The sequence below is a fragment of the Colletotrichum acutatum genome (genome assembly GCF_030867785.1).
Source record: "Colletotrichum acutatum strain CBS 112980 chromosome Unknown BDZ83scaffold_62, whole genome shotgun sequence".
In the NCBI taxonomy this organism is placed as follows: domain Eukaryota; kingdom Fungi; phylum Ascomycota; class Sordariomycetes; order Glomerellales; family Glomerellaceae; genus Colletotrichum; species Colletotrichum acutatum.
Window position 1 is genome coordinate 72,080 of NW_026849056.1, and position 14,482 is coordinate 86,561.

General features: G+C 53.6%; 3 protein-coding genes across 3 annotated transcripts; 2 read left to right on the top strand and 1 right to left on the bottom strand.

Moving 5' to 3' along the window:
- Positions 1–1,328: 1,328 nt before the first annotated feature.
- On the bottom strand, positions 1,329–3,587 carry BDZ83DRAFT_753296 (uncharacterized protein; the record flags this gene model as incomplete). Its single annotated transcript, XM_060514334.1, has 3 exons — positions 1,329–2,651; positions 2,724–3,262; positions 3,323–3,587. 3 exons carry the CDS (start codon positions 3,585–3,587, stop codon positions 1,329–1,331), a joined length of 2,127 nt encoding a protein of 708 aa, XP_060363700.1.
- A 2,112-nt stretch (positions 3,588–5,699) lies between these two features.
- On the top strand, positions 5,700–7,265 carry BDZ83DRAFT_720494 (glycosyl transferase group 1; the record flags this gene model as incomplete). Its single annotated transcript, XM_060512280.1, has 1 exon — positions 5,700–7,265. The coding sequence occupies one exon, from the start codon at positions 5,700–5,702 to the stop codon at positions 7,263–7,265; it is 1,566 nt and encodes a 521-aa protein (XP_060363701.1).
- A 4,204-nt stretch (positions 7,266–11,469) lies between these two features.
- Positions 11,470–12,540, top strand: BDZ83DRAFT_580256 (uncharacterized protein; the record flags this gene model as incomplete). Its single annotated transcript, XM_060505331.1, has 2 exons — positions 11,470–12,104; positions 12,162–12,540. The coding sequence occupies 2 exons, from the start codon at positions 11,470–11,472 to the stop codon at positions 12,538–12,540; spliced, it is 1,014 nt and encodes a 337-aa protein (XP_060363702.1).
- Positions 12,541–14,482: the final 1,942 nt, after the last annotated feature.

A 14,482-nucleotide genomic window follows, 5' to 3' on the forward strand; every position in this document is an offset into this window, starting at 1 on the left:
ATGAAACGGCAGCTCAAGCTTCAGAAAGGAAAGGAAAAAAAGGTTGGACGGAAGGAAAACCAAACACCCCAGTGCTTACTACCCCGGACCTGACGAAATTGGCCACCCGGCGCGCGCCGGCAAGCCTATCAAGCTTCAAAACGGAGCAGAATACTCTAAAAGAAAGTTGTGGACCAGGAGGGGGGCAAGATGAGGCACAAGGGGCACAAGGGGTAGTGTGCGTGGGAGAACGTGAGCTGGTGAGAAACGCAAGACGGCTTCATACCGAAACTGGCAAAATCTGGGTTCGAACGACTCGTCTTACATGTCTCGGAAACAAAACCATCGCATGGGGAGAGATCGGGAGGAGGCGAACAAGGGGAGGCAGAATCCCTACTCGCATTCTCTCTCTGGCTCTCCGTGGATCTTCACTACCCCAACTGCCCAAGTCCTGGACTCCTGACTGAGGCTCGAGACTCGTGCGCGCTGGGTGGGAAGAGCGCAACGTGAAACGCGAACAGACCGCGCCGACTCGCCAATCGCAATGCATCACGATGGCCGCGGACATGGTCTATCCTTCCAATGCCTCCCACGGAATGGGGACGCTGGTGATCAGAAACAGCCCACTGTGGTGGAATTGGGAGAGTCAGTCGATGCACGTAGCAAATGGTATCTGACGCTCTGCGTTGATGACGAGCTTATTGATGTTTATTTTACTAGTGCCCCGCGAGGTTTTGAAACAGTCCTTGTTTGCTTGCAGTTGTGGCCCATGATGATATAGCCGATAATCGTGGAAGTAGATGATGAGCATTGAGAGAAAGCATTCAGTGGGAAGACGAGAAAGCAGTGAAGTTGGCCAGCTAGGCAACTCATAGTGAAGATTCCGAGTCTAGAACCTGCAATCTCCCTTCTGCACAATCGTCAGACGAACTCACGAGCCGGATGTGAGGAGTTCCTTTTAGATGGTGAGAAAGAAATATCTCAAGTTTTCAATGTGAAACAGCGACTCAAGAATGGGATGGAAAGAAGAGCACACGCATCAGATGCGCATTGAGGCAAGCGAAGTAAGCTTCTATGCCACAGCTGCAGGTGCTTGCGGACTTTATTCCGTTCATGTCGGCACTGGTTCTGCCTATCTCATTTGAGTCAGTTTCTCATTAGGCATAGATGTTTAGAGGATGGGATCCTGAATGGTGGTGGTGGGATTATCAAGGCTCATGCAAATTGGGCTCTTCAACTCTCACGATAGCTTCTGTATACCATGGCTTTCTTTACATCACTCATTATTTCGTACAATATCAGAAGACATTTTCTACACTTCTTCTACCGGCTCCCTAAAAAGACAAAACTCAACTCCTCCCCCGTCTCCCAACACTCTCAACTCGAACCCCCAGCTTGGCCATCTCATCAGCATCAATCACCCCTCTCCCATCAAACACCCACCTTGGAACCAGCATATCGCCCGCCACCCTCTCCCAGTTAACCCTCTCCCAGTCAACCCTCTCCTTGGCCGTCTTTCCCTCTTCCGCCCCCGGCCCCTTGGAAACAAATCCCGAGATCTCGTGATCCTCCTCCTCTGCCCGACAATCCGGGCAATCTCCCGCACAAGCAGGCTCAGCAACGTATCGCCCGAGTGGATCATCCAAAGTCGCCGCGCCCATCTCCCCCTTCCCCAGTGCTAGTCTCACATCCGGCTGCCGAAGCGCTTGACCCGCCGTCTCCGCCGCCCGCAATGTCGTGCTTCCGCGGGGATCAGAAGAAGAAGAAGAGGAAGAAGACGCAGAACCCGGCGTATCCCTGGCGTCGAGCTCACCCGTGTTCCGAAACTCGTCAAACTCGGTTGTGATGAGAACCGCGTTGCTACCACGACAAGCGTCATACGCGTTCCCGTACACAACCACGGGTCCAACACCATAACCGTCTTTCTCCGACGTCGTTGTCCGTGTACCACAGAGCTGTCGGATCTCCGCTTGAATCACGAGAGGATTACAGCACGGATCAAACACCGCAATCTCCCTAGGTCCCTCCTCCAACAGCGCCCGAATAATCTCTAGCGCAGGCGACTCCCTCGTATCAGACGTGTCCTTCTTAAAAGCATACCCAAGGATGGTAATCTTCTTTCCAGCCAGGGTATTGTTGAGACACTTGACCACGCGCCTCGTGAACCTCTCGCGCGCGTACTCGTTCATCTTGACGACCTGCCGCCAATACTCCCCCACCTCGTCGAGATCAAGTGACTCGGCAAGGTACACCAGACTCAAAATGTCCTTCTTGAAACAACTGCCACCGAACCCGATGCCCGCTTTCAGGAATCTGTCCCCGATACGCGGGTCCCGGCCGACGGAGGCGGCAACTTCATCCACGTCCGCGCCCGTCCGCTCGCAGATTGCGCTGATGGAGTTGATACTGCTTATTCGCTGCGCGAGCATCGCGTTGGCGACTAGCTTCGCGAGCTCAGATGACCAGACGTTTGTCGTGAGGATGCGTGCGCGGGGGACCCAGGCGGCGTATACACTGGCCAGCGCCTCGGCTGCGCGATGACCTGAAGACGTCGTGTCTGTGCCGATGAGGACGCGGTCTGGGTGCAGGAGATCATTTACGGCTGTGCCTGCGGCGAGAAACTCTGGGTTGGAAACGATTTCAAAATGCACGCCTGGTCGATGGGCGGCGAGCTGTGGGAGATGATGCGTTAGCTACCCCGTTGACGTACTTTGTGAGCTCACTCGTTAATGATGTGGACTCACTGTTTCTCGCACAAGCTCTGCGGTCCGGCATGGCACGGTAGACTTTTCTACGATAATGGCGCCCGGTCGTGCATGTTTGGCCACCTCGGTGGTGACGGCCTCAAAGGCCGCCATATCCGTTGCGCTGCCGGCGCCGTGACCTCGCGTCTTTGTTGGGGTATTGACTGCGACGAGGACCACGTCCGCTTCTGAGATGCATCTTGAGACATCTGTGGAGAAGAAGAGGTTTGGCTGACGAGGCGGGACTGAGATGCTGCTGCTGCTGCTGCTGCTCTCACCACATTGACTTCCGCACTCAGAGGTGACTGATGAGGATGGCGAGAAAGTCTCGCAGCGGTCCATTTTGACATAATGGCTAGAGACGGGCGCTGAATATTCCTTGGTGCCGTCCCTTGCGACTCTGACAATATTTCGCAGGCCAGGCTCGTAGATGGGAGGATGCTTCGAGTTCCATCTCCTGATCCGGCGCTCATCTCTATCCACAATCGTGACGCGGATGTGAGGGTTTTTGTACGCAATAACCGCCGCCGTGGGCCCTCCTATATCATAGGTCAATTTCCTGATATCAGGGGGCCATACACCACAAGATTGCAACTAACCCACGTAGCCAGCGCCTACGCAACAGATGTTGCGGACCGGACTGCTGCCACTGTTTCCAGTGAAGCTCACTTCCACGGGCTTCGCATCGAGCTGCGGAAATGTATCCTGCCCCGCGTCTTCGCCGTCAATAACTAGCCGACTCGCCGCTCTAACAACAGGACTGAAAGTGCAACTCCCCTCAGGTGTCGTGGGAACCGTAGACGCCGCTCGCTCATCCGCATCTTCATACCCAAGAACGAGATTGATATCGCCAACATCCACCATTGTCGCTGCCATCATACAAGTACTGCAAGACCTTGGTCCAGCTCTCTATCTCCCGAATTCCCGGAATACGACTTGTATATACTAGAAATCGCTTCAACACCAAAAGCGCAATTCTTGATCCCGCCCAAGCCGTCCACTAGCAAGCTGGTGATTTCGTCCGATAGTTAAAAAAGGGCGTTCGTTTCACTATCATCAATTAGGCAAGGTCCCCCAAACGGTGGCGGCCGTGCGGGAACGAACCGGTCTGGCTGTAGATCTGACGTGGCTTTTCAGGCCGCGCCGGTACTCGATTTAGCAACCGCCCGTCTGATGATCAAGCAGTCGCTGTACTAAAAGCCAGTGATGGAAAACTAGCAACGAACCCTTCATCAGCTTCAAGAGCTTGACGCGCGTCAGTTCAGGGTGATGGTGATTGAGGAGACGCGGCGCAGCGGTCAAAGTTGCCGGTTTCCGAGAGTGTGATGTTAGTTGGGGGAAGATGGAGGTTATAGCTAGACGAGATACGGATCGTATGTGGATTCGAGGTGTAATAGGGCATAAAGAGCTTCAGGCAAAGAGTTCATGCGACGTCTGAACATGAGAAATGGCAGCGTTGACAAGACCTTTGTAGGGTTGGGTCGACAAATATGCTCGCTTGTACTTTGATCCCGATAGCGGCCGAGCGTATCGCAAGCTACCGATGAATACATGGCTACGAGTTGACAACAGCACGGCTTATCGTCGAGTATCAACGCAGGTGGCCATGAGATCTCCATCACGAACATCACGATGCCCCTCCCCCGCTACGATGACCCCTCCAACTGATAGCACTTCGTCACGGCACAGGTGATGGCAAACAGCGAATTGCATCCTCGCAAAGAGCCAATCGTGCAGGCGGCAGACCACGATTCGTCAGGCTTGGAGGAGATAGCCGGGAAATCTACACCAGAATGTGTAAATCGTGGAAAAGAGGTTGTCGGTAATCCTCACCCAACCGGAGGGGCCACGGGCATCGGGATACAGCCCGCGATTCGCCTTTTCGGCGACCATTTTCCATGTGTATGAATCAGGAACTTGTCATGTGGCCAATCTTTGGCAGGCAGTTAGAAAATGTGAACTATTGATCATGTTTATAACTAAGAAATGGTGTCGCCGTCTTGCTGATTGGTTCTCGTCCACCGAAGCGGAAATGTGCCGCGTTCCGGGCTTCTGATTGGCTGTTGACCTGACGTCTCGCGATTTGTGATTTCTATACCACTTCAGCTTTGTACGAAAACAGGTGTCCCAAAAATGGACGAGAAGTTCGAAAGCTTGGCGTGGGAATTCTTTGGACCCATGTAGGCTTGAAATTATGTGTTATTCTGCTTGATCCCATTGTTGACTGGTATCGACTCGTTGTCAACGTTAGCCCCTCAACTTTGTGGCTTCAGATGTGCATATCAGACGTGCGACATCGATCAGACCTTCATAGACATGAAGAGAGCATAAGCATAATCATCAAGTCTCTGTTAGGTTGAGGGAAATAGTGGTCACTTCATAGTTCCCGTGATGTGGTCTCACCAGTCTCAGCTACAGGCACCACCCATCAAAGAAGAATAATTCGGGAACAATTCGACACGCAACCGGAATCGGCTTCTGGACCCTGCAGCGATGCACCCGACAATCTTGAATGAGTTGCCCCGCCCCCACTACCTTTGCGGTCGGCCAGAGAAGCTTGCCATGTGGCCCAGCGCGACACATCGACAGGCTCTCTGATTCGAGTCTCTTCTGCCCCTCCACCGCCACACATCATCACAGGTACCTGCGTGATAGTACGCCTAGCACGGTGAGACATCTAGGTCGCTTGACCTGTACGCATCTTCTGCAGTCCGAACCTCGCAGCCATGGGCAAAGGAGATATCAGAAGGCCAAGCGCCGCCTTTGGCACATTCCCCTCATCCTCGGCGAACGCCATCATCTTCCTCACACTGCACCCACGACCTGCGGTTCTTCAGCTCCGCAATAATTGCTAACAGGCCATACTGACCGTCGCTGCGAGACTTTCGAGTGATTCTTCGGTAAGATGCAAGCCCTCTGATGGAAGTGTGAATCCATCTTACACAGCAACTGATCTAGGCATCGCAGCCACCGGTCATGGCAGAACCTCTTCTCCCCAAGAGCTACGGCACCATGCCGCGGTACCCGGCTCATGACAACTCCGTATTCCCATCTTCATTACGAGGCAAGCGCATTCTGCTCTGCACAGAATCCTTCGGCCCCGTCAACGGCGTAAGCCGAACGACATTGATGCTCGTCGAACACCTGCGATCCCACGGCGCACTCGTCGCCGTCGTGGCGCCACACAACCACACCCAACACAACACCTTCTCTCCTGCAACAGAAAATGACAGCCAGGTCGAAGTGCGCCTTCAGGGATACCCGCTGCCCTTCAACCCCGAGCTCTCTGTCGTCTACCCCGTGCGAGTATCGGCCCTCTTCGCGAGGACCTTTGGGTCTGACAACCCGCCCGACCTGATCTACCTCGCCTCGCCGGCATCGCTGGGCTTCCAGGTCATGCTGCAGCTCCAACAACAGCCAAAAGAGAGACGGGTGCCGGTGATCTGCAACTTTCAGACCGACCTGGCCGGATACTGCGCCATCCTCTTCCCTCATCCGTTTAGCACCATGGCCGTCTTCGCCTTCGCCATGGTCCAGAGCTATCTGTTCCAGCACGAATCAATCAAGACCATCTTTTACCCCTCACGCTTCGTGCGCAAGTATCTCGAGGCCCAGGGGGTCCAGAGCTCCAAGCTTGAGGTGCTCCGACGAGGCGTCAAAACAGAGGTGTTCCGACCAGAAATGCGAAGCGAGATGTTGAGGAAGCAGATCGCACCGAATGGAGAAATCATTCTGATATGTGTATCCAGGGTGGCGGGTGAGAAGGGGTTCGACTTTCTCGCCAAGGCAGTGAAGGAACTCGACGCAAGGGGTCTCCGTTTCAAGCTCTATGTCGTGGGCGGAAACCGTAATGCAGAAGTTGAAAGAGAGGTTCACGAGATGTTTGACCCTCTGAGAGAGCAAGGCAAAGTCATATTCGCCGGGTTCAAGACCGGAGACGACCTGGCGACGGCGTACGCGTCGGGCGACATTTTCCTCCACTGCTCCATAACCGAAACCTTTGGCTTGGTCGTCCTGGAATCCATGGCGAGCGGCGTTCCGGTAGTCGCTCGCGATGAGGGCGGGCCGAGCGATATCATCGACAATGGCCGCTCGGGATACCTTGTACCACCCAACGACCTGGACACATTTGTCGACAAGGTCATGTACCTCTCCAAAGACCGAGACTGTCGGGAAGCTATGGCCGCGCAGGCTCGAGTAATGGCGTGCGAGGCTACTTGGGAGAAGATCAACAATCAAGTCGCCTGGAGGATGGTTGACACCATTGAAGAGCGAGAACGAGAAAAGGCCCAGATTACCCATCAGCGTTCGTCCATTGCCATGCAAGCCCGCCAGCTTGTACCAGTATACAGCTGGGCACTCATGAACAACGCTATGCGTGATGTTGTGGTAGGCAGAATAGTCGATGCCAAGCTTGTGGGCGGGTTCGGCGTCGTCATGACTTTCTGGTTCTTTACTGGGATGTATCTGGCGTTTACTGAGGCGGCTCTATGGGCCAAGGGCAAGCTGCCACGATACTGGGGCCAGCGAGTGACGGAATAATGGCACGGGATGGTTGGTTTGATTTTCATTCAAGGGCGCCGATACGATACTCCCAGGAGCGAGACCGGTTCATTGGTGTTTTGTGGCTTGGTATTGGCGTTTGGCGATGACTTGGTAGTTTGGTAGTATTTGCAATGGGGGCACTAGTAGCGAATCCCTCCTTAGTCGTCAAAGGCGATGTTTGAAGTGCAAGCCTTATCGTGTCAATCCAGTAATGGACCGTTGGTTTTGAGATGAACCGGTAATGCTTGCCGCGGTAGCCGAGAATTTCACCGCGGCCGCGTCATTGAAGGCCCGTGAGGCACCGGGGGTTGACGAGTCTATCGCCGGTGGTCCGTAGAGTACTCCTACCGATACCGAAGAAATGTCCCATGTTCCCAATGCCGCCCTCACCTTATTACAACGACTATGAGTTATCGTCAAGGGGGCCGGAAGGTGGGCGGGCGCGATAAATCGTGCCTGGGCCAGCTGGGTCCCGAAACCAGTCGCACCAGGAGCGGCCAGGAGATGGAGGAGCTGTTTCGGGCTTCGGCCACGGTATGGTTCTCGCGGTCGCGATGGAACGTCGTTGCTTTTCCTCGGCAGCCAGGAACCGAGTCTTGTAGTTGCCCAGCCTTTATTCCGTGCTGTCGGTATTCGTAGGCACTGATGCGGGTGTGCGTAGTGTGCGTAGTGTGTGGTCGGGGCTTATTGTAGAGATGTTGACAGATCGTGGGGGTGTTTCTGATAGAGGCGGCGATCAATCTTATTCAACGGCCAACATTTATTGCTCTCCCACAAGCTCACCGCACCAGATCTCCACATCCTAAGATTGAGGGCGAGCCAGCTTCTCCCGGTAGATGGGCCATTGGGCAGGGCATCGAGCAAATAGGATACGCCTCAGGGGCGTTCAATTTGATGAGCAATGGTAGGCCAGGGTTCAGACGAGAAGGAAGCCAAGCTTTCTGGTGACAGGAGGTTAAAAAGCCGCAGGGGGGCAGCCACAAGAGGATGAAACGTCGTTGTGGTGAGACTTGAGAGGATGAGGTTCAAAGGATCAAAGGAGGAAGACCAAACTTGCGAGGTGTGGCTGGTGATAGCCATTTCTCCTATCGTGGCTTGTGGCTAGGAGTAATGTGGCTTATGCATCGTTTTCCGCTGTGGCGCAGCAGGTACTTCGAGCCCCAACGACCTCCGGAGCAGCCCAATTTAAGAATACCAAATTCCCTCCCTAATTCATTACAATTCGATCCAATGAACTGGTGGTGAAAACAAACTGCAAAATGGGCGTTCAGCGTATGCCGCTTAGCCGTGCTGCCCATTCTCCATTTCCCTTCAGGGCGGTGTCCATCGAATTGGGCGAGGTGCGCAGAGGTGTCTGCATGGATGCCATGGAAATGCTCAGCGCTCGACCTGGTCATGCCGGGCCCACGCGTTTCACCTGAGACAAGGGCCGCTGCCTGCAGTCTGCAGACGCCGCGCGCGGTAATGCAGGCCTCCTCGCTCGGTGTGAGGACGAATATTGACTGTTGGTGGGTGCTGAGAGAGTTGAACTCCGTGGTGATTCTCTAATATCAGAGCCAGGCTTGGCCTCCTTGGGCTCTTGGTATCCGATGATAGCGTGATGATGCGGCCATTCCTGGAGCGAATGGCTTGATGGCCGCAATATCGAGTCTCTTGATGGTATCAATGTCCGTCCGTCTTTTGCTAAATGTCGCGGCTCATGCTTGCGATGCGTACCACAATCATCGCATCCGAGCGAAAAGGCGCAAAGACCATTCGATCACGACACGTCCCATCCTTTACTTCTCTAGACTCTAGCACCTTGGTGTAGTGTATTCGTATATCGGATTGTACATCGTGCGGCTTCAAAGTCTAAAACCGGTGGTTGCTGTCACCGATGGGATCCAAGCCCCTAATGAGTGGACTTTGTCTGCTGACTGTGCCTCTCGAATCTTCACTAGCACTTCGGGTGGTGGACTGGTCCAGTGGCTGATGGATCATGGAGCATCGTACTTTGTGCCCCTGACCAAACAATCTTCACGTAAGACCCCTGGCGCCTCCCGCCTTGGGCAAGGTCGCACCAATCAAAGACGGATTGTGGCCCAAATCTGCTTCAGCCCCCGACCAGTCCTCGAACGACGCTTGTTCCATCTCCAGTCGATCCGACAATGCCATGGGCTGGGTGCCGACGCGAGGTAGGGATATGCTCAACAGATCCAGGCACAAGTGGCACATCTGAGCTTCCCCTTTGAGGGGATGGTCGAACCTTGCAGACAAAAAGTCGGAAGAACAAGACGGTCTGGGGGATGTGGTGTACGGAGTACCGTTTTGGCGACGGCGCTTGCAGTTTGAGCCGGGGCCACTCACTCCGTCAGTGTGACAACTAGCTGGTCCACAGTTGATCTTGCCGAGTCCCGTATTTCTCGGGCTGAGCGAAGTGCAGACCGAGCGACTGGCAAGGGGGAGAAGAAGAAAAGAAGCCGAGGCGGTAAAGCGAAAGAAATGTGTAGTGGAAATGGTGTATGTACTCCGTACGTTCGTAAGACTGACGGGGAGTGGCAAAAAAGGGAGAGAAACGGCGTCTGCCAATGGAATGCGACCGAGGGATACGTCTCCAAACGGATATATCGGTACGTGTCCAGACGGAGACGCAGGTACGTACTCGAGGAAGACCCCATCACGTGCGTCACGTCCACCAATTTTGCTTAATCTTTCCCTACAAGCCGGTACGCTACACCCAAAGAGGACTAAAGGAAGGTCCCCCCGGCTAACCTTACCTCAACTTACCTCACAGCCGCCTCCAGTCTTCCCGTCCCTCCACCACCCCAGCAGCCAATCACAGGCCCCAGATCCAAACTTGGCACCATCCCGCCACAGCCTCGGACCCTCTCAGCCTCTGCAGTGCTGCACAGTTCGCCCACATTCCCATCCTCTCTGCATCTTCTCTCTGCATCCCTCCATTCCCTCCAGCCCACCTCCGTTATTCACTTCAACCTCCCCCCTTCCACACCTCTTTCGCTTGTCTCCCGTTTCCACGTTTCCAGGCCTGATACCATACAACAACCCAGGTCCCTGCGCGCCTCTCGTTGCATTTGCCGTCTCACAAAGTCACAGACCACACACAGACTTATCCATCGTCCACATTCGCAACCACAACTCGCCCTTTTCAGTCCATACCTGCGCAGTAGACTCTATACACAGTACTTGTCGACTCTACAATTTAGTTGTACCAACGTATCCTTCTGCTGAAGCACACTTCTGGCCTCAGATCCTCCTAGGACCATCATCATCCCTGTCTGGCCACCGCACACCTTGACACTCACACCCGACAACCACATTCACATTGTGGCTCCGGACTGCTTCCCACCAACAGCACTGAACTCGCCGTTTTCACATCCCAGAAACAGTGAACCAACCCTCGTCTTCGCGCCAGCCAGACCATCAATCCCATCTCCATCCTACCTTATCATACACCACTCCGTACGGACCGCACCCAAGAAAGGCTCAAACCACCCCTCAGCCCTGCTGTGGATCGCAACGTGTCAGGCCATTGCTCGTCTTGCCAGGCACCACGATGGTCGCTGCATGACACAATTCCTCCCACACGTCTCCTGTTGTCAAAGGCCCAGCCCTGCTGTGCCCTGCCCGTTTGTCGACGTTTAATCTCCGTCCTTATTGATTCTTCGCCACCCCATCCTACTCTCGCACTCTTCCTTCCTGGCCTTCTCTCGCTCGTTCTGCGCCATTCCGAGTCGAGTCGACAAGACATCTCGCGACCAACCCGACCCGAGTACAGCCAAGCCAGCACTAACCAATATCCTTCCCTCTGACGGGCAGGTCCCTTTCTTCCCCTTATCCTTTCTCTCTTCACATCGACACTACTCTCTCTCATCCTCTGGATCCGATCCGAATCGACTTGTCTCGCTTCGATCCCGTCGTTAACGAATCTTCGACGACACGCCAATCAATCAACCAAGCCATTCCGGGCACTCGACGAGGTGGACACGATTAACGCTCTTTCTTTGGCTTCGTCTTATTTCAATTCGCTTCGCTTCGCCGCCGGCCGGGACCCGACTTTTGTAATTAGACCTTGGCAACGCCAAACCATCATCAGCAATTCGCTCCACCTTTTCTCTCGGCCCCGAGCCCATTAATACGATAGCCGCCCGATCTCCCCGGCTACAACGCTACTCTCCGCTTTCTCTCAACTTTATCGACGACAATGTATTGGAAGGTGGTTGTCACCACGGCGGCGCTGGCCTCGCGCGCTTGCGCCGAGATTCGCCCGCTATCGATGGATTCCGCAATTGAGGTTCGCGCGGTCGATGTGTTGGAACGAAGCTACGAGGATGTCGCAAACCGATACATCGAGAAGCGACAAAGCTCCATGGTGGACGCAGAGTGGGTTTCGAGGGCGACTGAAGTTACTCTGAACAACGACGGCACCATCAACATGACAGCTTGGGAGCAAGAGACGTCGGCAAAGTGCACCGACGCCCTTTCACACCTCGACCAGGCCTCGAATCCGTCCGGAACCTGCATCTGCTACAACTTGCCGAGTCTGAACGCCCAAACCGGTGTCTTTGAAGCCGACCTGCGGTTGTTCAAGGTCTCTGAGCCAAACAATGCCTTTGCCGGCATCCCGCCACAGAACATCCAGGTCGGACTTTCATTCAACGGAGCTTCCGTCTCGCCAGTCAGCGCCAGCAAAATCGGCAGCTCCACTGCTAAACGGGATCTCAGCTTTGAGGTTCCGTGGACCGGCCTGCAAAAACGAGTCGTCACGCCACAGGCCCTGCAAACATACCTGTTCGTCGGACAGATTGACCAGAGCAGAATGGTGGCACCAATGTCCATGTACGAACCCCAATTTTTACTTGCAAAGTTGAAGTACTGAAGCTAACGTTTTCCAAGGTCACAATTTGAAGCCCTCGTCATGCCGACCCTCACGCTTACTGGCGTCAACGCCGCCGGCCAGACCGTCAGCACGAACGTCTCCTCGAACGAGGCTGCTTTCCTCACTGGTGTCTTCTCCAAAGAAATCATCAAATCCGACCTCGCGGTTGCCCAAGCTGCCGTCGACGAAGTTGTGGCTCAACTGAAGAACGGCACTGTCGCCTTCGTTCTCCCTGGCGTTCAGCTGATGATCTTCCCCGTCGGTCTGGTTGTCACCAGCACCTGGCTCCTGATCGGACTGGCCTTCTACGGATTCGGCACCTACGAGCGCATCGGCTACGCGGAGAGCTACAGGAGAAGACGGGCTATCGCAGGCGACACAGCCAAGCGTATATAAATCAACGACATCACGCGACCGGATACGAGACAATTTGCTCGGGGGCAATCTTTTTTTTTTTTTTTTTTGAAAAACGAGGGGCTATCTCACGAGCCGAGAAGGTTCTAGGAGTGGACTACTTATTCTGCCCGTGGTGGCGGAATCATCAGCATCAAGCAGCAGCGTGACATCTATATCTTTTTTTTATTTTGGCCCACTTCTCTTCATCCTCCACGTCTCTGAGGAGTCCCCTATCTGTCGTAAATAGTTGGATGTCAGTTTTGCTCTCTCTCTTCCATAGAAAAGAATATCCACAACACAATAGTGAAGGCTGATTTTGCCTGTTCCCCAGTCTGGTCTCTGGTCCGTCGATTTCGCGATAACTCGGTATTGGACCGCTGTTGGTTCAGGAACGGTACAATGATACTTTTGCTGGGGGGGTGTTGTTCGAACCTGCGGCTGTTGTGCGACATGTCACAGTTTGGGGTCCGTTTCAGCTTGGATGTGTCGAGGAAATGCGACGTCACGGCGATCCGACGGTGTGTGGGTGGATGCGAGGGGGTTTCTTGGGATGATTTCAGCCACACGTGGCTGACCAGGGGCACTTGGTAATCTGCCTCTTGTGCTTGGTATGATGATGCAGCAGCTTACATGCTATTAAAAACAGTAGATCGGAGATCAAAGATGATGCTGTGCCATTGGGAGCCATTGTGCTAGTTTTAATTTACTCCTCAAGTTGCCTGAGATACCTGATGGCGCAGATGATGAGAGGAGACGAGCAGTAATCTCGATGTAGTTGATCGCCAAGGCCGGCGGGAGATACGTCAGATTCGGAGGCGGAAGCCCGTCTTGAGGTGTTGGCGGTTAGATAATTCGGCTTTGATGGAGGAACTAGGTTGGCTGCACGACGAACAATCCTGGTACAAGGGCTGTGTTGGTTATCTTAGGGGTACTGGACACTTGAATTGGCGTGAGGTACATTGAGTATGGGTACCTATCTAATGAAGTCCGGTTGTCGTCTGTATATCAACTCGTATTCCGAATGTAAGATTAATGTACTTATTCAGCTAGATCATAGGAAAAGCCATGATCGTGGCGAAAAATCATCCGCGACGGGCGTGCTGCTGGAGATAACTGAACTACAGCTTGATAGGTGTTGAAGCTTAAGATGCATTTACCCACCTCAGATGGGATAACAGATTTCCTCCCTGCATCAAGGTTAGCTACTTTTGCTATTTCGATGTGAAGGTAAGCCTTTAAGGTTTCTGGAGTATTTGGATAGTCAAGTGGGGAGAAGGTTTGCTGTCGGGGTGTTTATGAGGGTTATTCAATCCGACGGAATCCTGCCGAATTGAACTTTTTGGCTTTCATACACATGATCTTGTAGACTTTGCAACAAGGTACATTGAAATCGTCAACACCTATGTCATTTCGTCGCGCTTCTGTGATTGACGCTTCGGGGTATTCGAGTTGCATCCATAAGAGATGGCTGTGGGGAGAGGAGGAGATCGTCTATTGCCATTCTTTTTGACTAGAACTTCCCGAGATGGCGCCTACGTGCTATAGTCGGCCCCTGATACATTTGAGACGCTTGTATGATATCATTCATCGTCGTCGGGGTTATATAAGCTGATGTAGACCGAGAGATGTACCTGTGGACCCCGGAGGGTTTTCATATCAGTCGTGTAACTAGACACCCAAAGACGTGACCGGTCAAATCTCCCTCCTTTCCAATCCCCGTATGAACGAAGAAGCATATCATCTCGGGAGGAAGTCAAAGATCATTGGGGGATTCCTGTCGGAGAAATCACGGGACAATTCCGGTTAGTCTTCCACAGTCTCGTGGTGGGTTGTAGACGGCAGGCCGACAGCCTTGCGGGATTGTCTGGTGAAGGTCACTTGGAGGGTCATGTGACATGTACACAACGTCCATGATGAGTTTAAATAATGAGATATATGGATA